At 47.1% G+C, this 26,318-nt stretch overlaps 1 protein-coding gene across 3 annotated transcripts; it reads right to left on the reverse strand.

The window, feature by feature from the left end:
* Window positions 1-391: 391 nt before the first annotated feature.
* DPH7 (diphthamide biosynthesis 7) lies at window positions 392-25,893 on the reverse strand. Of its 3 annotated transcripts, none has more exons than XM_040324300.1 (10): window positions 25,795-25,893; window positions 20,530-20,694; window positions 16,548-16,684; window positions 15,308-15,395; window positions 15,024-15,115; window positions 14,689-14,852; window positions 13,767-13,839; window positions 13,435-13,500; window positions 10,995-11,161; window positions 392-1,118 (listed from the first exon to the last, which is right to left on the reverse strand). In XM_040324300.1, the coding sequence occupies exons 2-10, from the start codon at window positions 20,668-20,670 to the stop codon at window positions 712-714; spliced, it is 1,335 nt and encodes a 444-aa protein (XP_040180234.1). In that variant the 5' UTR covers window positions 20,671-20,694; window positions 25,795-25,893; the 3' UTR covers window positions 392-711. The 3 variants fall into 3 exon arrangements, with proteins under 3 accessions (XP_040180234.1, XP_040180232.1, XP_040180233.1); XM_040324298.1 differs by having other exon boundaries at window positions 14,689-14,855; XM_040324299.1 differs by having other exon boundaries at window positions 14,689-14,855; window positions 25,799-25,836.
* Between the last annotated feature and the right edge of the window lie 425 nt (window positions 25,894-26,318).

Here is a 26,318-nt window from a genome sequence, read left to right on the forward strand (position 1 = left end):
CTTTCCATCAGTACTAATTTACGCGTTTTTTTTTTTTTTTCCTTTACTAAAAAAAAAAAAATCAAAGACACCGCAAGCTGCTTGCTAATACCTAGAACCACTAAAATTTATACTGACTGATGAAGCTGCACCTGCAAATAGAGGGATAGCAGCATAGAACATGTCAAAACTACAATGCAGAGTAAGGCGAGTTCTCCTCTAGCACACACAAAAGGCGTAGTATTTGCCAAAACCTTTAGTACCTACCATGGGGAGATTTCCCCACTTCCTGCATGGAAATCCCAGACAGGGTCTAACGCTTCCTTATTCTTTCCAAAACCAACAATGTTTTGGCTGGGGTTCCACTGTTAGGGGTGTGGGAATTTGTAAACCCAACAGGAATCTAGAACCCTTTTGCGGTTACTTTTTATTTTTAACATCTTACAGCCTAGCTACCATGAGTTTCCCCTTTTGTTGTGGCAGATCAGCACAAATATACAATTCCACAGAACAGTAAGTGTTCTTCCTTAAAAGTGCTGATTATATATAGTGAGTTTAGTGGCTTGTCATTTTAAAGTGGTACATTTTTTTATACTACATTATATCCGAGTGCCATACTCCAAGGTTTGTCCTGCATTCAGAAAAGATTTCAGGCATTTGGAACAAGCATAACAGGAGGTAGAGTATTCTAGGATAGATTGGTAAACCCAGTTGAGATAAAAAGAGAGGACATCATTCCCCAGACTGTGTTCTCTGCCACCTCCACACATGCATGACATGGTCATAAAAAGAGCAGGTGGCCACCACGCTGGTGTTTGCTGGTACGTATTTCGTTTTTTCTGGTAGAGCCTTATTGTTTAAGTCCTTTACAGGGTCACTTTCAGGCAAGTATTCGCCACGCTCATCCTCAAGAATCACATCAAAGCTGGTAGTGGGAGACTCGTAGAAGATTTTCAGATTCTGCATGGGCTGGTCAATGTTTGGTGCAGCCCCATCTGAGCCTGAGGCATCTGACTTTCTGGCTTGCAAGGAAGTCGGCTCAGGACTGGCTGGTGAGTATGAAAGCGATAGTGTGGACCAATCTGCTCCATAGGCCAAGGAGTTGTGAAGAACATACGAGGAGGCAATAGGGGAGCCATCTAATGGGGGACAAAAGTAACCACATAAGACTGGGTTGTACATAGATTCTATTTATCATAAACTCCCTGCTGTGCCATTTTAGTGAGTTGGTGATTACAGTAAACTAGTAATATGCATGTTTTTTTTTTTTTTACTTACTATAAAATACATTTTCTTGGAGCCCATTGAGGAACACAAGAAGACTTCAATCTTCTTGTAAGTGGCAGTATAATCCAAAGATTTAACACTGCCAACCAAAAGCTCATTTTACTTCAAACAAACCTCAATTTTAAAGCATAGCAGTACTGCGATCATAATCAGAGAAAATTGATTCTATGGCAAGTACAAAAAAAAATGTTTTCTCCAGTCATCTTCCAGGACGGCACACCTAAGTAGGCCTGCCGTCCTGGAAGATTTCCTAGAAAACCCGTTAACGGTAAGTGTAACAGGTAATTTTTTTTCTCCTCCACTGAGGAACACAAACTCTTAAACCTTTGGGAGGTCCAAAAGCAGTCCAACTGAGTGTTGGGCAACACAGCAAACAATTAACAAGTGAAACACCTAGGACCTAGGGGTCCGCCTGAAGGACCAGTCTGAAGATGGCATATTGAAATATGTTAGGAAGATGATTCTGCAGTAAATGGACGCATCCCAAATTGCTATAGGGAATTACCCTCACAAAATATGGGACTTTAAAAGGCTCAGAGAGTAAACATATATTTTATATTAAAGCGGTTGTAAACCCGCATGACATTTTTTTTCCTCCTGTAAGGCAAAAGTCATAATGAGCTAATATGCGCCGCATATTAGCTCATTATGAAATACTTACCTCGGAACGAGGTGTGTAGCACTTACCTGGTCCACGCCGAGCGAGATATCATCTTGCCTCGGCGTGTCTTCCGGGTATTGCCGCTCCAGCGCTGTGATTGGCTGGAGCGGCGATGACGTCACTCCTGCGCGTGGGAGATTTAAAACTCTGCAAGGTCCGGCGGCTGCCGGTCCTTTCGCCGTAGATCCCCCCCTGCGCATGCGCCGCGGCGCATTGCGAGGGGAATATCTCCTAAACCGTGCAGGTTTAGGAGATATTCTCCTTACCTACAGGTAAGCCTTGTTATAGGCTTACCTGTAGGTAAAAGTAAAAAAAGTGGGTTTACAACCACTTTAAAAGATAATTTTATTTATAGAACACAAAACAGTAATTTAGTACAGTATAAAAAGTCAACATGGTGAAATTGGATACAGGGTTACTAATAGCGAAGGTGCCCAATAATTATACAATACACATGCAGGGGTTACAAAGGCCAATTCCAAGGCATTTCAGAGTTCCACAATGCCTTCAAGGAAATCACTGCATGTGATGGTGGTATATAGTAGGGTGCCCCCACATGAACCACCACACCATGTGGATAAAAAAAAAAAAATGACCACAAAGTTGTGTAGGCTACATTCAACAGGTGGTAACCCAGGCGGGTCTTGTTAGGCAGACACTGAGACCTTCCAAGATATCAATGTCCACAGCGTGCTGCACAGGGGGTTTATATGGTAGAGGTTGTGTCCTACTTAGCCGTTCAGAGAGGAAGGGTTTGTTTGCAAGAAAGGTCTTGTATCCTGCATGTTATCTTTTTCACCCTGTGCAGCCTGGTGGGACAGTGATGATGGCATATTAGGTATGTCCTCCTGGTATAACTTAGGGAATATGTGTGAACAGAAGAACAAGTGGCAGCCATCTTGCAAATCTGTGAAATGGGCCGGATTCTGAAAAGTCCAAAAGGCATTCACAGTCCTAGTGATGGGAATGCCAACAGGACTGGTAGGAACCCAATCCTCGAGACCATAAACCCAAACAAGGGTCTGTCTATGCCACCCAGAGATGGTAGAATGAAAAAGCAGGGCTCCTTTTTCGGGGCCATCCAGGGTGGCAAAAATCTGTCTTTCTGAAAAAAAAAGCAGTGGATGATGAAGAGCCTCACACAGCTCAAACATCCAGACAATGGAAGACATTTTCCTTTTGATGAACTGGAGTAGTAAAAAAAGGGATGGCAAAACAAATTCCTGATCTGGAAGAAGGCAGAGGCCATCATGGTCAGGAAAGAAGTCCTAGGCCTCAACATCACCTTTGTCCTTATGCAAGACAAAAAAAATGGTTCTTTGCAAGATAAAGCCGCCAGTTCAGGAATTGGCCTTGCAGAGGCAATAGCTACTAGGAAAGCAACACTGTGCATTAGAGAAGAGAGGAATGTCTCAACAGTGCCAGCACCTTGATGAACACCCAAGATGCCCAGAAGATAAGTTGGTAGTGCAGTGGCCCTAACGCAAAGGTGTGAACTGCCAGTAATAACAGTTCTAGGAAGGACTTCTATTGCTTATTGGCTCTTTAAAAGACAGGTTCATCCTTTCACCAGTATAGTGGTTGATTTGTTAAGGCTGGACCAGCTGAGGAAACTGACCATATCTGAACAAAAACAATCCTATACTTAATAAAAAATAAACATTTTTACTTCTGTTTTGTTGTTAGAGAGTTTCTTTCACTTCCTGTGCTGTAAAAGGCTGTCCTTTGTACAGGAAGCAAGGCAAATTCTTTCTAACCAAGGCCCTGACAGGGGTCCTAATCCTTCCCCACTTAATCCAAAACTAAAAAATAAAAAGTGTTTGGGGCATAATTACACTTTAATGTAACCATTGGTTTAACCTATACATTAAAGGGGTTGTAAAGGTTCGTCTTTTATTTTCTAAATAGGTTCCTTTAAGCTAGTGCATTGTTGGTTCACTTACCTTTTCCTTCGATTTCCCCTCTAAATGTTTTTTTCCCCTTGTCTGAATTTCTCACTTCCTCCTCAGTAAGCTGTCTAACCCCCAGCCAGAACGGCTCGGATGATGGTGGAAAGCTTACTGAGGAAAAACAGGAAGTGAGAAATTCAGACAAAGGAAAAAAAACAAATTTAGAAGGGAAATCGAAGGAAAAGGTAAGTGAACCAACAATGCACTAGCGTAAAGAGGAAATAAACCCTCTTGTCAAAAAATAAATAAAAATGACAACCTGCAAGACAAAGGCATAATGAGCTAGTATGCATAGCATACTAGCTCATTATGAATTACTTAGCTGAAAATGAAGCCCCCGCAGTGGCCCTCGTTCGCCTTCTCGGACGCCGCCATGATACCCCAAGTGACTTCCAGGTATCGCTGCTCCGGCGCTGTGACTGGCCTGGGCATCGATGACGTCACGCCCCGGGAGCCGCCACTAACGGCATGATGCCATTAGTAGCGGCACGCTCAGTGCGCCGTAGACATCGGTGCTGCAATTTTTTGCAAATATCTCCTAAACCTTTTAGGTTTGGGAGACATTTGTTGCACCTACAGGTAAGCCTTAATCTTGGCTTATTTGTAGGTTAAAGTGGTTGTAAAGGGTTTACAACCACTTTAAAGGAACCTATTAAAAAAATAATAAAACAAACCTTTACAACCCTTTAAGTACCGTATATTGTACTTTAAAGACAGTTTTGCATGGTTGCCAGTAAATAAAAAAGAGATTTTTAATACAGCTTACCTGTAAAATCTTTTTCTTGGAGTACATCACGGGACACAGAGCGGCATTCATTACTATATGGGTTATATGGAGTACCTTCAGGTGTAGACACTGGCAATCTTCAAACAGGAAATGCCCCTCCCTATATAACCCCCTCCCATAGGAGGAGTACCTCAGTTTTGTAGCAAGCAGTATGCCTCCCAAAATGGTCCTCAAAAGAGGGGTGGGAGCTCTGTGTCCCGTGATGTACTCCAAGAAAAAGATTTTACAGGTAAGCTGTATTAAAAATCTCTTTTTCTTTATCGTTACATCACGGGACACAGAGCGGCATTCATTACTATATGGGATGTCCCAAAGCAATGCTTACAATGAGGGGAGGGAGAACATCTCCAAGACAAAAGGATTTAATTTAGAGATATACTCAAATCATAATAAATCCAACTTATTTGAGAAAAATAATCTTAAATTTTAAATTTAACTCAAAAAAAAGAGGAGCCCCCGGAATCCGAGGGTCTCAAACTGCAGCCTGCAGCACTGCCTGCCCGAAGGCAGTATCAGTATTCCTTCTTACGTCCAACTTGTAGAATTTTGTAAACGTGTGGACAGAAGACCAGGTTGCCGCCTTGCAAACTTGAGCCATAGAGATCTGGTGGTGTGCTGCCCAGGAGGCGCCCATGGCTCTAGTAGAATGAGCCTTTAATGATACTGGAGGAGGCAACCCTTTCAAGCCGTAGGCCTGAGTGATTAATTGCTTAATCCACCTAGAAATGGTGGACTTTGCAGCTGCCTGCCCCTTCTTGGGCCCATCCGGTAGAATGAACAGCACATCTGTCTTCCGGATCTTCTTTGTAGCTTTAAGATAGGCCTTCATGGCCCTGACAATATCCAAGGTATGCAGCAACCCTTCCTTTCTGGAAGTAGGTTTAGGGAAGAAGGATGGTAATACCAAATCCTGGTTCAAATGAAAACTGGATATGACCTTCGGAAGGAAGGAAGGATGAGGGCGGAGAACGACCCTGTCCTTATGAAAAACAAGATATGGTTCCTTACAGGATAAGGCTGCCAGCTCCGAAACTCTTCTTGCGGAAACTATGGCAACCAAAAATACTAACTTCCTTGTCAGTAGAACCAAAGGAATATCAGCCAACGGCTCAAACGGTTGTTTCTGTAAACTTGACAGAACAAGATTTAAATCCCACGGACAAAGCGGGGATTTAACTGGAGGTCTAATACGTAAGACCCCTTGAAGGAAGGTCTTAACCAGCGAGTGGGTGGCCAGCGGCCGCTGAAACCACACTGACAGAGCAGAAATCTGTCCTTTGATTGTGCTTAATGCCAATCCTTTATCCACTCCTAGCTGGAGAAAACTTAATACTCTATCGATGGTAAATTTGCGAGAAAGCCATCGCTTGGACTCACACCAGCCTACATAGGCCTTCCAGACCCTGTAATAAATCACCCTAGAGACCGGTTTCCTGGCTCTGATTAGGGTAGAGATTACTTTCTGAGACAGACCTCTACCCCTGAGAATCAGGGATTCAGCTTCCAGGCCGTCAAATTTAGATGCCGTAAGGCAGGGTGGAGGATCGGACCTTGCGATAGCAGGTCTGGCCGTAGAGGAAGAGTCCAAGGGTCTCCCACTACCATCCTTAAGATTAGTGAGTACCATGCCCTTCTGGGCCATGCTGGAGCTACCAGGATGACTGGTATGTGCTCCACCCGGATCCTGCGCAGCAGGCGGGGTAGTAACTGGAGCGGGGGAAACGCATAAAGAAGTTTGAACTGATGCCAAGGGCAAACCAACGCATCGGTTCCGCAGGCCATCGGATCCCTTGAGCGGGACATGAACCTGTCTAGTTTCTTGTTGAGTCTCGATGCCATGATATCCACGTCCGGCACTCCCCATCTTTGGCAGAGTGCTTGAAAGACTTGTGGATGCAGAGACCATTCCCCCGGCCATAGAGTCTGGCGGCTTAAGAAGTCCGCCTGAAAGTTGTCCACTCCGGGAATGAATATTGCCGATATGCAGGGCACATGAGCCTCTGCCCATAGGAGAATCAAGCTCACTTCTCTCTGAGTGGCCTGACTCCTGGTCCCCCCTTGGTGATTTATGTATGCCACTGCCGTGGCATTGTCTGATTGAATTCTCACCGGGAGCCCCTGCAATTTCGACGTCCAAGCCCTGAGGGCTAGTCGAACAGCTCTGAGCTCCAAGATGTTGATGGGTAAAAGCTTCTCTGGCTTTGTCCAAATACCTTGGCGAGTGGAACCATCCACAATCGCTCCCCAGCCCGTCAGGCTGGCGTCTGTGGTCACTATCTTCCAAGCCACTGGGCTGAAAGACCTCCCCTTCAGTAGATTCTGAGGGTCTAACCACCAACACAGACTTTGTCGGACTCTTGATGAGAGAGGCAATGGGATATCCAAGGCCTGTGGCCTTCTGCTCCATGCTGACAGGATGGCTGCCTGCAGGATGCGAGTGTGGCTCTGGGCGTATGGCACCGCCTCGAAAGTAGCCACCATCTTGCCTAGTAATCTCATACATAGGCGAATAGTCGGTTCTTTCTTGCTTAGAACCAGTAGGATTAATTCCTTGATGGCTTTGACCTTCCTCAGAGGTAGGAACACCCCTTGTTGTTCTGTGTCTAATCTCATGCCGAGATATTCCAACTGCCTTGTGGGCTGGAATGCTGACTTCTCTCGATTTAGGACCCAGCCGAACCTCTCGAGGTATTGGACCGTGAGGGCCACTGCTCGTTCCAAGCCGGGAGACGAGTGGTCTATGACTAGGAGGTCGTCCAGGTATGCTAGGATCGTGACCCCTTGGATCCTTAGCTTGGCTAGGATTGGAGCTAGAACCTTCGTGAACACCCGGGGGGCCGTAGCCAACCCGAAGGGAAGTGTCACGAATTGGAAATGACGCGAAGCCACCATAAAGCGTAGATATCTTTGATGTGGCTGATAAATTGGAACATGAAGGTAGGCATCCTTTATGTCTATGGACGCCATGAAGTCGTCCTTTTGGAGTGTGGCAGCTGCTGACCGCACGGATTCCATCCGAAATGAGCGGATTTTTAAGTATGCATTTACCATCTTTAGGTCCAAAATTGGCCTGACATCTCCATTGGGCTTTGGGATGATGAATAGGTTGGAGTAGAAACCCAGCCCCTGTTCCAGGACTGGTACCTCCACTATCACTTCCTGGGAAAGTAGATGATCTAGAGCCGACTTTAATGCGGCTCCTTTCTCCAGATCGTTTGGAATCCTCGACTCCTGGAAATGAGGAGGAGGAAACCTTAGGAATTCTAGCTTGTAGCCTGTGGCCACGGAAGACCATACCCACTCGTCGGGAATGCTGGCTTCCCAAATCTCCGAAAAGAGTCGCAGCCTTCCCCCCACCTTCGTGGGTGGGGGCGCCCCTTCATGAGGTAGACTTGGGGGCTGGTTTTGCCGGCTTGCGAAACCACTGCCTCTTGCCCCTAACAGCCTGTCCTCTTGATCTGCTGTTGAAGCCGAAGTTTGTTCTTGCAGGAGGCCGTCGATACTGCCTGGCATTAGAGGGCCCCTGCCCAGGGGAGGACTGTCGTTTAAACGCAGGCCCCTGAACCCTCTTCTTAGTTGGCAAGAGAGTACTCTTGCCGTTTGAAATGGTCTGAATGTATTTATCTAAGTCCTCTCCGAAGAGCCGTCCTCCATGGAAGGGAAACCCTGCCAGGAGCTTCTTGCATGGGGGCTCAGCCTCCCAGCTTTTTAACCATAAGAGTCTTCTCATATGGATAAGGGATAATGATAAACGTGACGCTTGTTGGATAGAATCCTTGATTGCGTCTACCGTAAAACATATGGCTTTAGGGACATCCGAAAATTCTTCTGCCTGCTCGGCAGGAATAAGTTCAAGCATTTGTTTAAATTGATCCGATAAAGCCTGAGCGACTCCAATCGCAGCCACGGCTGGCTGTACTACTGCCCCTGCAGAAGTGAAGGAGTTCTTAAGTAGGGCTTCCAAGCGTCTATCAACTGGATCTTTGAAAACCTGTACGTTTTCTACAGGACATGTTAACGATTTGTTAACACATGAGATGGCTGCGTCTACTGCAGGAGAAGCCCATTTCTTGGAAAACTTTTCTTCCATAGGATATAAGACAGAAAATTTCTTAGGTGGAAAGAAAACCTTGTCTGGTTTGTTCCACTCTTGGAACAAGACTCCCTCTAAGAGAGGATGGATCGGAAACACAGCCCTGCTTTGAGGCGCCCTCAGTGAGCCCAAAGCTGAAACCGTCGATACCTGGAGATCTGGTACAGGCAGGTTGAATGCCTTATGGACCAAGTCCGTCAAGCCCTGAATCCACCAGCTCTCCCTCAGGGAGACTGCCCCAGACTCCTCTGTATCCGGATCTTCGATCCCTGAACCTACTTGGTCTCTGTCCAAGAGGTCGTCCAATTCCCCAGAGGAAAGGACCTCCTCTTCCGAGGGTCCGCGCACGGGTGACGGAGATCTATTCCGCTTACTACCCCGCATGGCTGCGGCTATCATTTCTCCCATGCTTCTCCGCATCTCATTTAAAGAGGCGAGTAACACCTCTTCCGTGACCACCTTAGGGTTGGGTTGACTCGCGTCAGCTCTAGCCCCAGACCCCGATGGCCCAACGGCTCCCTGTGGGGAAAGCAGCGGCATAGCTCTATCCGAGACCTCAGACTCTGCGGGGGAATCCCCACCTTTTGTACCCTCTGATCTTGATGCCATGGTACAATACCGAGGTACACCTGCTACTTATTGGTACCTGGGACTTATAATAGTTAAATGCCCAAACACCTGTTTGGGGAATAAAAAATGTTTCCTCTACCCTAGATGACACTTTTTTTTTTTTTTTTTTTTTCAAAGAAAAACTTTTCTTCTTTTTTTTTTTTTTTTTTTTTTTTTTCTATCTAGGCAAGAAAAAACATTCTATCCCCCTGAGTAGTATTGCCAAAGAAAAGACTATGAGATGGAAAAGAAAACCAGCCTATTCCTAGGCTAAACCACAATCTTCTGAAGACTGTAGTATTCTTTCTGGCCACTGTGTGTCCTCAGCGCCCCGTGCTTCCCTCCAGTCCTTCCTCCCTTAAGCCAGAGAAATGAATGAGCTGTGGCATCTAAGGAAGGGCCGCCCCTTCCTTTAAACCACTGACCCGCCCTTCCCCCCCAGCTAAAACGGCGCCAAATGCGTCTATAACACGTGCACGCGCACCGCGCGCGCGCCCGCGACGGGGGGGGGGGGGTTGGGAGGAAGGGCCTCTCTGTTCCTGCAGCCGCAGGCCTGTGAACACACGAGGAGGTCAGCGTTTTGCCTGCCTTGCAGGCATGAGGGAGAGGACTGGATAGAGCATCGCCTGGAGGCTTGCAGGTAAGCATAGCTCTCTGACACACACATACACTTGTACATAAAAGGCCCCACTCACAGCTTTTACAACACTACCAGGGAGGTCACTTTTTATGGGGAACTATAACATATAGAGCCATCCTATCTTCATGATATGTGACTGGTTTGCCAGATGCAATGCATAACCCTTAGGCATGTCCCCTGTGACCTCCCAGAAAAAACTTGCTAAGAGCCAAGCCCCGCAGGTTTTTCCCCTTACTTACCTGCTCCATGCCGCAGGACTTTGCCAAGCAAGAGGTCCAATCTTCCCCCATCTCCGTGGGGATGTCTAGACCTTCAGGCCCTGGGAACCTTCTTCTTCCATGAAGGATCCACTGTCCTGGGCCCATACAGCACCCTGGCAAACAGAAAACATTAGGCGCCCCAAAGGTTTCTAAGTTCTGGGCCCAGGGTCCAGCTCTCTTAAAAAGAAAGCATTATGGGCTATACCCCAAGGGTTTGGGGTCCGGTTACTGACCACTTTAGCGCGCAGGCTTTTTTGGACAGAACCGGTAGCTCACCTAATCCCAAGGATGCGGAGGCAAGCTAAACCATGACTAACACCTAAGACACTGGCGTAAAAACTGAGGTACTCCTCCTATGGGAGGGGGTTATATAGGGAGGGGCATTTCCTGTTTGAAGATTGCCAGTGTCTACACCTGAAGGTACTCCATATAACCCATATAGTAATGAATGCCGCTCTGTGTCCCGTGATGTAACGATAAAGAAATGTTTCCTAGCTCAGCTTTCACCCAGTAAGCTAAAGGACTCAATGGATTGATTTGCCAAAATGTAGAATATGAAATGAATTGTGGCGTTCAGCTGCAAGAGGTGCCCTTTCACTATAACCTTATGGGCGGCAGCAGCAGAAACACATGGGAATCTCAATAATCCAGCCTCAGAGAGAAAAGACTAGCGAGTGATTCTACCCTTGAGCTGGCTGAATTTCTTGACTCTTTAATCCTGCAACTTACCAGATGCCGTGTCCAGAATGTGGAAGCCGCTATGCATACAGGCGGCCAGCAGGAGGGCGCTCTCTGTTGGGTGCCACTTCAGCCTCCAGACACCACCCTGAACATGGGTATCAGATACAGGCTGCTTCATCTGTCGTAAGTCCCAGATGAGAACATGCTCATCATAACTGAGATACAAAAAGAAAAATCTAACACCAATAACAAGGAAACTACTTAGAATTTTAAAGCCTACACAGTCCATTAACTTACAGTACATTTTACAGCTGAATCTTTGGTCCCTTATCTGAAACCAGATCGTTTCTACAAGTGAGTCAATATCTATGGCAGCACCTTACCCCAGAAATCTTGTCTAGGAAATGCTGGTTTTAGATAAGAGCTCCGATTTCTGCAGACCTCTGCTATCCCAAGCAAATTAATGAGCGAAAAGCCCTAAATCCTGGACGGATTCCTCCATGTATTCCCAAATCTTAAAGAGTAAAAGGCGGAGACTTATACATACACACACACACACTGTATTTATTGACGTATAACACTCACTTTTTTACCCTGAAAATAGAGGGTAAACTGTGCCAGGGGGCTGTGGAAAGTTTTTTTTCCCTGAAACTTCCCTCTTAAAGTTAGGGTGCGTGTTATACGCCGATAAATACAGTGTGTGTGTGTGTGTGTATGTATGTATGTATGTATATAATCCTTATTAAAATGCCATTATCAATGCCTGAACTCTAGATTATTTTTTCACAATACAAATCACTTGCACTTTGCACTGTCAAGCAAATCACATTTCGATTGCCTGACAAAGTGCTGTTACTCTAACATGATTCAGGCTCTGGGGGCAAGAGAGAGGAGCCTACAGGAAGAGCACAAAAAGGACCTTGGCAGTGTTATGGTTCCTGCTGGAAAATTGCAGTTATAATTCAAGTGAAAGTTACAGTATGAAATAGGGATGCCATCCTTCGGACAAGGCAAGGGTGTTTGAATACCAAAACTAACTATTAAAGTGGAGGTTCACCCGAAAACGTAATTTTTAACATTAGATTGAGGCTCGTTTTGTCAAGGGGAATCGGGTAGTGTTTTTTTTAAATCGAAGCTGTACTTACCGTTTTAGAGAGCGATCTTCTCCGCCGCTTCCGGGTATGGTCTTCGGGACTGGGCGTTCCTATTTGATTGACAGGCTTCCGACGGTCGCATACATCGCGTCACGATTTTCCGAAAGTAGCCGAACGTCGGTGCGCAGGCGCCGTATAGAGCCGCAACGACGTTCGGCTTCTTTCGGCTACTCGTGACGCGATGTATGCGACCGTTGGAAGCCTGTCAATCAAATAGCCCAGTCCCGAAGACCATACCCGGAAGCGGCGGAGAAGATCTATCTATAAAACGGTAAGTACTGCTTCGATTTTAAAAAAACTACCCGATTCCCCTTCACAAAACGAGCCTCAATCTAATGTTAAAAATTGTTTTTCGGGTGAACACCCGCTTTAAAAAGGTCGGGAACACCATACCACCTTATTAAAGATGGCTGACTCATCCATTAGGATGCGGTCCTCCTAAACAAAATAAATTACACCAACAACAAATGTGACCTGTAGAAGGGTCACAAGACTGTTTACAGATGTAGAACAAATGCGGCATAACAAAGTATAAGTTTAGTATTAAAAAAAAATCCACAACCCATCAAAATGTAAAATGACAAACATTGCCACCAAAATAATCAAGATGAGCTGAACACAACTAGTCCTAGACACTTTTTGTTTCTGAAGTGTTATACATAAAAATAAAAATTGGTTAACTGCTGTGGCCAAAACCTTTAAGTGTTTCCTTCACTTCTGTTTTCCAAACAGGCTTTGATGACTTATGACGCGTACAGACGATCGGACATTCCGACATCAAAACCAGGTTTTTTTTTTCTGACGGATGTTGGCTCAAACTTGTATTGCATACACACAGTCACACAAATGTTGTCGGAAATTGAGAACGTCAAGAACGCGGTGACGTACAACACTACGACGAGACGGGAAAAGTTCAATGATTCCGAAAATGCGTCAAATTTTTGTGCGTTGAATTGTGTACGCACGGTTGGAATTTCCAACAACATCTTTTGTTGTTGGAAAATTTTATAACCAGCTCTCAAATTTTTGTTGTCGGAAATTCCGACAACAAATGTCCGATGGAGCCTACACACGGACGGATTTTCCAACAACAACCTCACATCTGTTGTCAGAAATTCTGACCGTGTGTACGCGGCATAAGAAGTAAAATATACGTAAGTTCTCATCTGGACTGGGGTGACAATCATGAACTGAAACGCTTCACTACCATCTTCTGGTGAACTAGGAGTAGTGCAGGCAGGCTTCAAAAACTTGCATGTACCATGGATGGATTCAAAGCATTCATTTTTACATACAGCTTATTTATGGTAATAAGAAGATTTCCGATTCCTCACCTTCCTGTTGCCAGAACGTTCTCCCGAAGAGGGTGACTCTGAATGCTGCACACTCCCATTGAATGTCTGATAATGAGAGACACAAGTACAAAACCATAACAATGTTATTGGGGATACAGTCACATTCACTTATTGGAAAGATCGTACTTTTCACTGATCACAGATGTCATCATCAATGGTAACCAGATTTTATAGGTTTTCTAAATTCTGTTATAGTTGAGAATTTCAGCATCCTATATGTTGACAACTATAACAGTCAAGTTTTAATTAACTAAAATAATAGAAAAAGCATTAATACATTATAAACTAGGGCACACAATAGTTGTGCTCACCGTTTGCTGGTAAATATTGGGTGGTCTGGTGTAGATCTTGTATCCCATCCTCGCAGTAAACAATCATCTCCACCTGACCAGAGAAATAAGTAATAGCTGTTATGGTGTAGAGACTTTCACCTGCTGTAACCAAATTGCATGCAGTGTTATTTAGTGCCAAGGATCCAGTGCTTGGTCGTTTGCTCTTCCGGGGGGTCATCAGTCCTGTCCCCCCCCCCCCCTTTATATGCTCCCAAGTTCTGTCCCCTTCCAAAGGACTTTGTTTTGTCTTCTTCCTTGGCCTTCAGCCCTGCCCCCTTACCGACTTTCATTCTGTCCCCTTCCACAGCCCCCAGTCCCGCGTTCCCTTCCACGGCCCCCAGTCCCCTTAGACAGCCCCCAGTCCCGTGTGCCCTTAGACGGCCCCCAGTCCCGTGTCCCCTTCCATGGCCCCCAGTCCCGTGTCCCCTTCCATGGCCCCCAGTCCCGTTCCACGGCCCCCAGTCCCGTGTCCCCTTTCACGGCCCCCAGTCCCGTGCCCCCTTCCACGGCCCCCAGTCCCGTGCCCCCTTCCACGGCCCCCAGTCCCGTGCCCCCTTCCACGGCCCCCAGTCCCGTGCCCCCTTCCACGGCCCCCAGTCCCGTGCCCCCTTCCACGGCCCCCAGTCCCGTGCCCCCTTCCACGGCCCCCAGTCCCGTGCCCCCTTCCACGGCCCCCAGTCCCGTGTCCCCTTCCACGGCCCCCAGTCCCGTGTCCCCTTTCACGGCCCCCAGTCCCGTGTCCCCTTTCACGGCCCCCAGTCCCGTGTCCCCTTTCACGGCCCCCAGTCCCATGTCCCCAGCGTTTAGACATGCTTGACACACTTTACAATGAAGAACATTTTATTTTATAAATTCACATCATTCCTTATTAGCTACAGACTTGCAGTTTCTACACACACACCTGAAAACACCATAGTGGAATTCCAGTAGTTGAATGCAGCAATCCAGGCTTCGAAGCCATGGGCTCCCCACTGACACTGGATGTCCAGGGATGGCGAGGACCCCTCTACCTGCACCAAACTGAGGCGCCCCTTTGAGTCGCTGCAGATGATCTTTATAGGTGAACTACTGAACAGGAGAGAGCAGGCCACACATCACAAAACTGAGAATGCGTTTTTATATCAACCTAGAAGTTTGTTTTCTAAGTGTCAATAGATAAACTGCAGCTGAAATCGGACACTGGGAATCTTTTTTTTTTTTTTTTTCACAAATTGTCCCAACATCTTCATAACTTGCCTTTCTCTTTTTCCTGTGGACCAGTCAAGGGACAACGCCAGGCAGTCATCACCCACATCTATGCTGTGCACAGGCTCCACCTGACAACTTTCCTACTGGAAAAAAAACAAACAGTCACTGCAGAAACCTGATCTGCTGAACAGCTATGCATAGAATATATCATAGGGCCAATCTATTAAATAGGAGTTCTGATTGGCTGCTTTGAGTTACTGCACTTTGTGTTTGTCATAAGCCAAGGGACTAAACAGTAGTATAACTAGATGAAGGATGATGTACACACTTACCCTGCTGCCTTGTAGTTTATACAGCTCTAGTGCACCCTTAGCGTTAGCAATGCCCAACACAGGATGGTCTGAGAGGGGAATGTGGCACCTAGACACAAAATAAGATATTTGTTTTTAATTTCTTGATGGGTGATAAACGTGCAAATCCATACTGAATGGAATTTGTCTGTTTCCAATATTGTCATGGCTACAGCTTTAGCCTTGGCACTGATAGAACCACTGAATCCTGGGTATGTCTTTGTGTGGGAAGTGCTAAAACTTATTAAAAGCCTTTGCCTTATTTACATCACATCCTGTAAAGTTGTTTAACCACTTCAATAGCAGGCATTTACCTCCCATCCTGCCCAAGTCAATTTTCAAATTCTGCGCTGTCGCTGTTTAAATGACAATTGTGCGGTCATGCTACACTGTACCCAAACCAAAATGTTATCATTTTGTTCCCACAAATAGAGCTTTCTTTTGGTGGTATTTGATTACCTCTGTGTTTTTTTTTTTTTGCTGAGAAAAAATTAAATAAAAAGACTGAAAATGTTGGGGAAAAAAAAGTTTTCCGTTTGTTTCTGTTATAAAATGTTGCATATAAGTAAGTTTCTCTTTAACTGATGGGTACTGATAAGGCAACACCGATGGGCACTGATAAGGCAACACTGATGGTCACTCATGGATGACACTGAAAGGCTGCACTGATGAGTACTTATGGGCGGCACTGGTAAATGCCACTGATAGGCATCCCTGGTGGCACTGGCAGTGGAAGGCATTGTGGGTGGGCAATGATTGGCAGCTGCCTGGGCACTGATTGGCATTCCCTGGTGGTCTAGGGGGGGGGGGGAATACCTGTTTGGTGGTCAAGTGTGGATGGCTGTCCTGGGCAGGCATCCAGAAAAAAAAATCAGCACAGACCCCCCCCCTATCAGGAGAGCAGTCGATCGGCTCTCCTTTGTTTGCGTCTGTCAGACGCGTGTGAGGAAAAGCTGATCAACGGCTCTTCCTGGTTACATTGTGATCAGCCATGATTGGACACGGCTGATGACGTGATAAAGAGTCTCTGTTGGAAACTCTTTACCTAGATCGGAGGTGCAGTGTGTCAGACTGGTACACCGCGCCCCCGACGTCATATGACAAGATAACAGAACCACTTTGCCGACGTCATTTTGCTATATGGCAGGCAGCAAGTGGTTAAACATATGTATACACTGTATTGGGCTTCATAGGAAAGATTATATGGCAAGAGCATCCTTACCATTTCATGTCCAATATGGCAGCTGTTTCAATCCTCTGCAGTTCCGATACGGGTGAGAAAAGCTGGTGGGGATCATAGTTATAAAGGTAAAGACGGCCCAGTCGCATGTGGGGATCATCACCTTTCTCCTCGCCATGCTATGGGGTAAAACAACAGGTTATTTGGTCAAGAGGCAACACAGTAATGCTCAAGGTGATTAACAGCCATCATTCACGGCAACCAATGATCTTTCACCTTTAGCTAGTTTGTAAGAGGTCAAAATAATAATGGTCACAGTGGTGTAGTGGTTAGCACTTTCACCTAGCAGCAAAAGGGTCGCTGATTCAAATTTCAACCACGGCACTACCTGCCTGGAGTTTGCATGCTCTCCTTGTTCCTGCCTGGGTTTCCTCCCACACTCCAAAAACATGCTGGTAGGTTAATTGGATCCTGTCTAAATTGGCCCTAGTATGTGTAAGTATGAATGTGAGTTAGTTAGGGACCTTAGATTGTAAGCTCCTTGAGGGCAGGGACTGATGTGTATGTAAAGCGCTGGGTAAATTGACGGCGCTATAAAAGGTACCTGAAATAAATCTATTGGCTGGTTGCCATCTTACTGTAGTCTGCAAGTTTCTAATAATATTATTATTAAAATAATGACTGATGTATTTCAGAAGCTTGAAGTAGTTATAAAGCTAAAACATTTACCATAATGAATTCCCAGCATTAAAGAGATTCTAAAGGTTTGCCTTTTTTTTTGTTCTTTCTTTAATACCGTCATACTTACCTGCTCTCTGTAATGGTTTTGCCTGATCCTCTTCTTCTTGGGTCCCTCGCCAGCAGTCCTGCCCCCCCCCCCCTGCCAAGTGCCTTCAATAGCAAGCCTCTTTCTATGGGAGTACTGGAACAGGCTCACTCTGGAGCCACTGTTCGAGTGCAGCTTAGCCCCACCCCCCCCCCCCCACTCTCTCCTCATTGGCTCACTGGCTATGATTGACAGCAGCACGATCAGAGCGCAGCTCAGCTCCATCCCTCACTCTCCTCATTGGCTATGATTGACAGTTTGAGCCAATGAGGAGAGAGAGACTTGGGAGAGCTTTTGCTCTCATGCACATTGCTGGGTGAACCTACCTGAGTTCTCAATCAATACAGGGCTGTGCACGGCTTCCTCTCTTCTCCCTCCTCTCCATTGGTTTTTGGTGCTGTCAGTCAAATGCCAGGGAGTGGCGGGTGATGCACACAGTTCAATTCAGGATCGCATGTCTGCCCCTACAGCAAGTGGCTTGCTATGGTGCCAGACACAGAAGAGGAGCAGCACAGAGCATCAGCGGGACCCAAGAACAGGAGTTAAACGGCCGCTCTGTGAAATACCATTGCACACAGCAGGTAAGTAGAAATGTTTTATTATTTTAAATTTAAAACAGTGGCGGCCCTCCATAGGGGGTGCTCGGGCCCCCCCCCCCAAGCCGTTAAAAAAAAACAAAAAAACTTTAGGAGTGACCAAGCGCCGGACATGTGGCGGTCTATGGGAAGCTTCCCAGCCTGCAATCAGCTGATTGAAGACTGGGAAGCTGATTTGCCCGTGTTTAGGGTGTGGTCAGGGCGCACACAATGCACCTGCAAACACCTCCACTCTACTGTGATTTGTTAGTATGCCATATTAACTGGCTAGAATTGGTGCAGAGGGGACCGAGGGAGAGGACAGTGGGTGGTGTTTTTTTTCCCCATCACTGACATGTGGGGGTGGAGTCGACTGGGACCGGAGGAGAGGACACTCGTCACATCCGGTTTCCCGGCCACAATGGGGATGGAGTCGTCTGGTGTGCGCGCGTGGATTCAGACCAGCAGCACCATTGAAGGTAAGTGCTGGCCTGGTGCTGCAGACCCCAGACACTCTCTTCTCTCGGTCTCTATGAGACCTTGCTGCCTGCCCCTCCGTTCCACACAGCCAGCCACACGCTGACAGTGACTCCCTGTAGTGTATGAGCCGGGAGAAAAGCGGAGTCCGCTGTCTGTGTGCGGCGGGAGGAGCCGGCCGGGATCAGCTCTCCACCAGCATCTCTTCCCTACCTCTCTCCAAGCAAAACTGCCAGCTGCATACCTTAACTCTGCAAATGGGTCCTCCTCTTTCCCAAGAGAAGGGGGGTACCAAAAGGAAAAAATAATTTCATTGCAATATTAATGGGTGTTACAATCACAGGCTCATTCTGCTAGACTGTGATCTGATGGAGGACAAGCCCCATCCAAGTCAGGAGATGCTGAGAAAGAGACAGACATTGGCGGTGCATCCATAAAGGGCGCAGGCGGGGGCAGCACTTGGGGCACAGTGGCTGCGTTTGATAAGCACAGTGAGGCTGCAATTGATGGGGTTTTTCCCGAATTTTTCAGTTTAATTCTGCCCCCTCAAAAATTTGGAGCACCAGCTGCCACTCATTTAAAATAATGGACTTTAGAACCGCTTTAAATAAGCCCTTAATTACTAAAAAATATATACTCCCTATTTTTAAAAGGGACTCAGATTCAACATCAGCATCCAGTTACTACCTTCTATCAAGAAGGAGAAAGGGATAGATATCTACAATTCATATCCATCCAAGATCAGATGTGCACATAGATAGGTTTGCCATATGGCACTAGTTCACATTGGTGCAGTGTGTGACACACCTTAAAAGGTCTATTGTTGGGAATGGCAGGGTACATGAACCCAAGACAACAAACCTGCCTAATGCAAACGTGTAGGTAAGAAGCCAACTTTAAAGAGACATGTCAATGGGTGACAAACTTTAGTAGGCACATACCAATGGTATTCCTCAAAACCTTCTGCAATAGCTGATTCTCAGGTAGTTCTGACAAGGAAAGCTTCAGCACTTCCCGATAGTGCTGAAGCTAGCCTACGCCTTCCTACCTCACCTACCTGCACATTTTTATTGGCCTGAAAGGCAGCCCATCATAGCGATAGGCCAATGAAATGTGTAGGCCCCAGGATTAGTGAAAAGCTCTGACACTACTTGGAGGTGTAAGAAAGGTCCACCATCTAGCCATGACTGGAAGGCTGCAGCAATTATGTGTGCTGCTAGGTACCTGCACTTCATAACTACAGTTTCCCTTCTCGTGACAGGTTCTCCTTAAATGGTCTTATTTTCTTTTTTGATTTGCACCTAAAAGAGATCAACTAGATGTATATAATATTTTCCACATTACTATTTTATGATACATTCCAAACCCAGAACACAAGCAAATGTGGGATATATTTAGGGATTCTCCTCTCTTCCGATCGCCTCGGGTCTACAGAACCCCTCTGATCTGCACTATCTAGCCAATCAGACAGGGGTCCTTTGCACATCTGGCTAATGGTGTGCAATAAACATGACTGAGGCAGTACTGAGGAGGGCTCCTTTTCAAACGGGTCTGGTAAGCGGAGCCATCTCTCATCTATACTCTCTTGGAAGAGAACTTTGGGAAATAGTTTTTTATGTACATATGAGGTCCATAGAAATGCAGATTTTACCTATACTGGCCATACATGTTACAATCTAGTTGTACAATCTCAAGTAGATTCACCAAAACTGTGTAAAGCAAGGGTCTATTTGAACAATCTTTTTAATTTATATCTAATCTGGCAGGTCCTTGTATGACATAGATGTTGGGAGATTGTACAATCGGGTGTATTCCCTTCCTCAGTGAACTTCAATTTTACCTTAGGAAAATGTTTTTTTTTTTTTTTTTCAGATACAGTTCAAATTTCTTGCTACAAGATGACCATTGATGAAGCAGATTTTAGCTGCTCTACATCCTCCAACTGCTGCAGATTGGCAGTTTGCAGATTAAGCATATACATGAAAAGACTAGAGCGGTGCCTGCTTTTACCATTTTCATGACTATTTCTAATAGTAGTATAACCCAGTTTTGTTACATCTTGAAACATTAATTTCCTCACTTTCAGCAGGGAAATAACAGTCAATGTAGAAGTCCAGCCAATAATAGAAAAGTATGTAGTACTCACATCATTATCTGGCTTCTTCAGCTGATAGGTGCCACATGCCAGGATCGTGTTCCAGTCATCCACAGGACACCATTCCACAGCATCCGCACTGTACTCCGTGTCTGTGACCTGCAATGTCTGAGTCTTGCTGCTCGCTGACATGTCTGTCTGTGGACATTACCTCTCCTAATACCAGAGAAAAACATATAAACCTTTAATAAATATACTACAAAATCACAACATATGTACACACAAATGTACATTGGATCTTAAAAAAGTCTATATGTTTGAGCTGTATATAATAAAAATAATAATAATATTAATAACAACAGGAGAGTTCATTGCAAACATATAAAGAAAAAACATATTTTACTGTATACTACCAAAAGTGTGCCTATTCTTTAATTGGTCAAATACAGAAGTGTGACAGAGTGAAGTGCGCTTCAGTGATGTTTGGGCAGCAGAAATGTGGGTTGGTGGACATTGGGGTCATGCATTGGCAGACACCAGGGTTGTGTAAGGGCTGACAATGAGGTCATGTGGTGCCAGACATTTGAGTTGTGTGGTGGAGGGTAGCAGACAGACGAGTTCTGTGCCAGCAGAGGAGAGGAGACAGCAGGGTCCTTCGTTGGTGAAGGGAAACTGACAGCTGGGTCCTGCATCGGCAGAAGGGAACAGGCAGGAGGGACTTGCATTGGTGGAAGGGAATAGACAGCAAGTTTCAGCAATGGGGGAAAGGAGCGGGCTGCAGGGTCCAGCGCTGGCTGAGGGGGGAACGGACAGCAGGGTCCAGCGCTGGCTGAGGGGGGAACGGACAGCAGGGTCCAGCGCTGGCTGAGGGGGGAACGGACAGCAGGGTCCAGCGCTGGCAGAGGGGGGAACGGACAGCAGGGTCCAGCGCTGGCTGAGGGGGGAACGGACAGCAGGGTCCAGCGCTGGCTGAGGGGGGAACGGACAGCAGGGTCCAGCGCTGGCTGAGGGGGGAACGGACAGCAGGGTCCAGCGCTGGCTGAGGGGGGAACGGACAGCAGGGTCCAGCGCTGGCTGAGGGGGGAACGGACAGCAGGGTCCAGCGCTGGCTGAGGGGGGAACGGACAGCAGGGTCCAGCGCTGGCTGAGGGGGGAACGGACAGCAGGGTCCAGCGCTGGCTGAGGGGGGAACGGACAGCAGGGTCCAGCGCTGGCTGAGGGGGGAACGGACAGCAGGGTCCAGCGCTGGCTGAGGGGGGAACGGACAGCAGGGTCCAGCGCTGGCTGAGGGGGGAACGGACAGCAGGGTCCAGCGCTGGCTGAGGGGGAACGGACAGCAGGGTCCAGCGCTGGCTGAGGGGGGAACGGACCGCAGGGTCCAGCGCTGGCTGAGGGGGGAACGGACCGCAGGGTCCAGCGCTGGCTGAGGGGGGAACGGACAGCAGGGTCCAGCGCTGGCTGAGGGGGGAACGGACAGCAGGGTCCAGCGCTGGCTGAGGGGGGAACGGACAGCAGGGTCCAGCGCTGGCTGAGGGGGGAACGGACAGCAGGGTCCAGCGCTGGCTGAGGGGGGAACGGACAGCAGGGTCCAGCGCTGGCTGAGGGGGAACGGACAGCAGGGTCCAGCGCTGGCTGAGGGGGGAACGGACCGCAGGGTCCAGCGCTGGCTGAGGGGGGAACGGACCGCAGGGTCCAGCGCTGGCTGAGGGGGGAACGGACCGCAGGGTCCAGCGCTGGCTGAGGGGGGAACGGACCGCAGGGTCCAGCGCTGGCTGAGGGGGGAACGGACCGCAGAGGGTCCAGCGCTGGCTGAGGGGGGAACGGACCGCAGAGGGTCCAGCGCTGGCTGAGGGGGGAACGGACCGCAGGGTCCAGCGCTGGCGGAGGGGGGCGGACCGCAGGGTCCAGCGCTGGCGGAGGGGGGCGGACCGCAGGTTCCTGCATTCGTGGATGAGAGTGGACAGCAGGATTATGCATTGGCTGAGGGGAGCAGATAGTGGGGTCCTTACACAGAGGTAGGGGTTATTGTATTGTGTGCACCTGCTATAGAGATTTATCCTATTTGTCCTTTTGACCAAGACAGAAGACAATGAAAAATCCAAAACATTAGCTGTCACCAGAACAAAAGAATAGGGAAAATGTTCCCATGGGGGGACCTTGTCCTAATGACAGCTGTCTAACAGGGGCCTTCCTCTCATGTTGGAGAGATTTCCTCTCGCTTACAAAACTCTTCTCAATGGGACACAGACAGAAGAAATGTGAGAGAAAAATTGACTTTTTCCATTTACTCCAAAAAAAATGTTGGCTTTACAAGTTACTTTAAAGTTAAAACAAACAAACAAAAAAAAAAAACAACCTCGACTGGGGGCAAAATAAAGTGTACTGTATGTGACTTGTTGCTGCATTCAGGCTAGGGCCCTCTACATATGTACAGATCACCAATAACAGAGAAAGGTGAATAAATGGGTAAAAAAAAATTCCATGTACAGGAGCTGGGATGTATGTGACATGAACACAGCACGCATTCCATGTACAGGAGCTGGGATGTATGTGACATGAACACAGCACGCATTCCATGTACAGGAGCTGGGATGTATGTGACATGAACACAGCACGCATTCCATGTACAGGAGCTGGGATGTATGTGACATGAACACAGCACACATTCCATGTACAGGAGACGGGATGTATGTGACATGAACACAGCATGCATTTCATGTACAGGAGCTGGGATGTATGTGACATGAACACAGCACGCATTCCATGTACAGGAGCTGGGATGTATGTGACATGAACACAGCACGCATTCCATGTACAGGAGCTGGGATGTATGTGACATGAACACAGCACACATTCCATGTACAGGAGACGGGATGTATGTGACATGAACACAGCACGCATTCCATGTACAGGAGCTGGGATGTATGTGACATGAACACAGCACGCATTCCATGTACAGGAGCTGGGATGTATGTGACATGAACACAGCACACATTCCATGTACAGGAGCTGGGATGTATGTGACATGAACACAGCACGCATTCCATGTACAGGAGCTGGGATGTATGTGACATGAACACAGCACACATTCCATGTACAGGAGACGGGATGTATGTGACATGAACACAGCACACATTCCATGTACAGGAGACGGGATGTATGTGACATGAACACAGCATGCATTTCATGTACAGGAGCTGGGATGTATGTGACATGAACACAGCATGCATTTCATGTACAGGAGCTGGGATGTATGTGACATGAACACAGCACACATTCCATGTACAGGAGCTGGGATGTATGTGACATGAACACAGCACACATTCCATGTACAGGAGCTGGGATGTATGTGACATGAACACAGCACGCATTCCATGTACAGGAGCTGGGATGTATGTGACATGAACACAGCACGCATTCCATGTACAGGAGCTGGGATGTATGTGACATGAACACAGCACACATTCCATGTACAGGAGCTGGGATGTATGTGACATGAACACAGCACACATTCCATGTACAGGAGCTGGGATGTATGTGACATGAACACAGCACACATTCCATGTACAGGAGCTGGGATGTATGTGACATGAACACAGCACACATTCCATGTACAGGGGACAGGATGTATGTGACATGAACACAGCACGCATTCCATGTACAGGAGCTGGGATGTATGTGACATGAACACAGCATGCATTTCATGTACAGGAGCTGGGATGTATGTGACATGAACACAGCACACATTCCATGTACAGGAGCTGGGATGTATGTGACATGAACACAGCACACATTCCATGTACAGGAGCTGGGATGTATGTGACATGAACACAGCACGCATTCCATGTACAGGAGCTGGGATTATACATGTGACATGAACACAGCACGCATTCCATGTACAGGAGCTGGGATGTATGTGACATGAACACAGCACGCATTCCATGTACAGGAGCTGGGATTATACATGTGACATGAACACAGCACGCATTCCATGTACAGGAGCTGGGATGTATGTGACATGAACACAGCACGCATTCCATGTACAGGAGACGGGATGTATGTGACATGAACACAGCATGCATTCCATGTACAGGAGCTGGGATTATACATGTGACATGAACACAGCACGCATTCCATGTACAGGAGCTGGGATGTATGTGACATGAACACAGCACACATTCCATGTACAGGAGCTGGGATTATACATGTGACATGAACACAGCACGCATTCCATGTACAGGAGCTGGGATTATACATGTGACATGAACACAGCACGCATTCCATGTACAGGAGCTGGGATGTATGTGACATGAACACAGCACACATTCCATGTACAGGGGACAGGATGTATGTGACATGAACACAGCACGCATTCCATGTACAGGAGCTGGGATTATACATGTGACATGAACACAGCACGCATTCCATGTACAGGAGCTGGGATGTATGTGACATGAACACAGCATGCATTTCATGTACAGGAGACGGGATGTATGTGACATGAACACAGCATGCATTCCATGTACAGGAGCTGGGATTATACATGTGACATGAACACAGCACGCATTCCATGTACAGGAGCTGGGATGTATGTGACATGAACACAGCACACATTCCATGTACAGGAGCTGGGATTATACATGTGACATGAACACAGCACGCATTCCATGTACAGGAGCTGGGATTATACATGTGACATGAACACAGCACGCATTCCATGTACAGGAGCTGGGATTATACATGTGACATGAACACAGCACGCATTCCATGTACAGGAGCTGGGATGTATGTGACATGAACACAGCATGCATTTCATGTACAGGAGACGGGATGTATGTGACATGAACACAGCATGCATTCCATGTACAGGAGCTGGGATTATACATGTGACATGAACACAGCACGCATTCCATGTACAGGAGCTGGGATGTATGTGACATGAACACAGCACACATTCCATGTACAGGAGCTGGGATTATACATGTGACATGAACACAGCACGCATTCCATGTACAGGAGCTGGGATGTATGTGACATGAACACAGCACGCATTCCATGTACAGGGGACAGGATGTATGTGACATGAACACAGCATGCATTCCATGTACAGGAGCTGGGATGTATGTGACATGAACACAGCACACATTCCATGTACAGGAGCTGGGATTATACATGTGACATGAACACAGCACGCATTCCATGTACAGGAGCTGGGATTATACATGTGACATGAACACAGCACGCATTCCATGTACAGGAGCTGGGATTATACATGTGACATGAACACAGCATGCATTTCATGTACACGTGACTCACCTACATGCAGCACTGCCAGCAACACAAGAGCTATAACTACTTCCGGGTTTGTGCAGCGCTGGGATCTGCCTCCCTGCACAGTGACTGACAGGAGGCTCAGCCAATAGAGAATGTCTTAGAAGAGAGCTGGGTGTGACGGCTCATTCTTGCCTCCTCCCCAGTCAGCAAGAGGAAGTCTAGCTTTTTTAGCTTACATGCTCTATCTCTAACAATACATTTCTCTTATTTTCTCCCTTTTGGTCTGGTGAAATGTAAAACTGAAAACGTTTCATTATTCTATTTGACAGGAGCAAAAATAAAATAGCTGTTTAGCCAGAAATCTTGTGAGCTGATCATAGGGATGCCACCTTTTCTTCAAGCCAAACCCGAACACTTGACGCCCTTTTTGACACCAGCGGACTGATCAGGGCCACCTGTCTATTTTTCAGGCGGACCCAAGCAAACCACCCATTGTTCTCTAAGGAGCAGCAGTTGTCAGCGAACATGTGTTTGCTGACACCTGCCGGGCATCCAATCCAATCCGT

Source organism: Rana temporaria, chromosome 9 (genome assembly GCF_905171775.1).
Source record: "Rana temporaria chromosome 9, aRanTem1.1, whole genome shotgun sequence".
In the NCBI taxonomy this organism is placed as follows: Eukaryota; Metazoa; Chordata; class Amphibia; order Anura; family Ranidae; genus Rana; species Rana temporaria.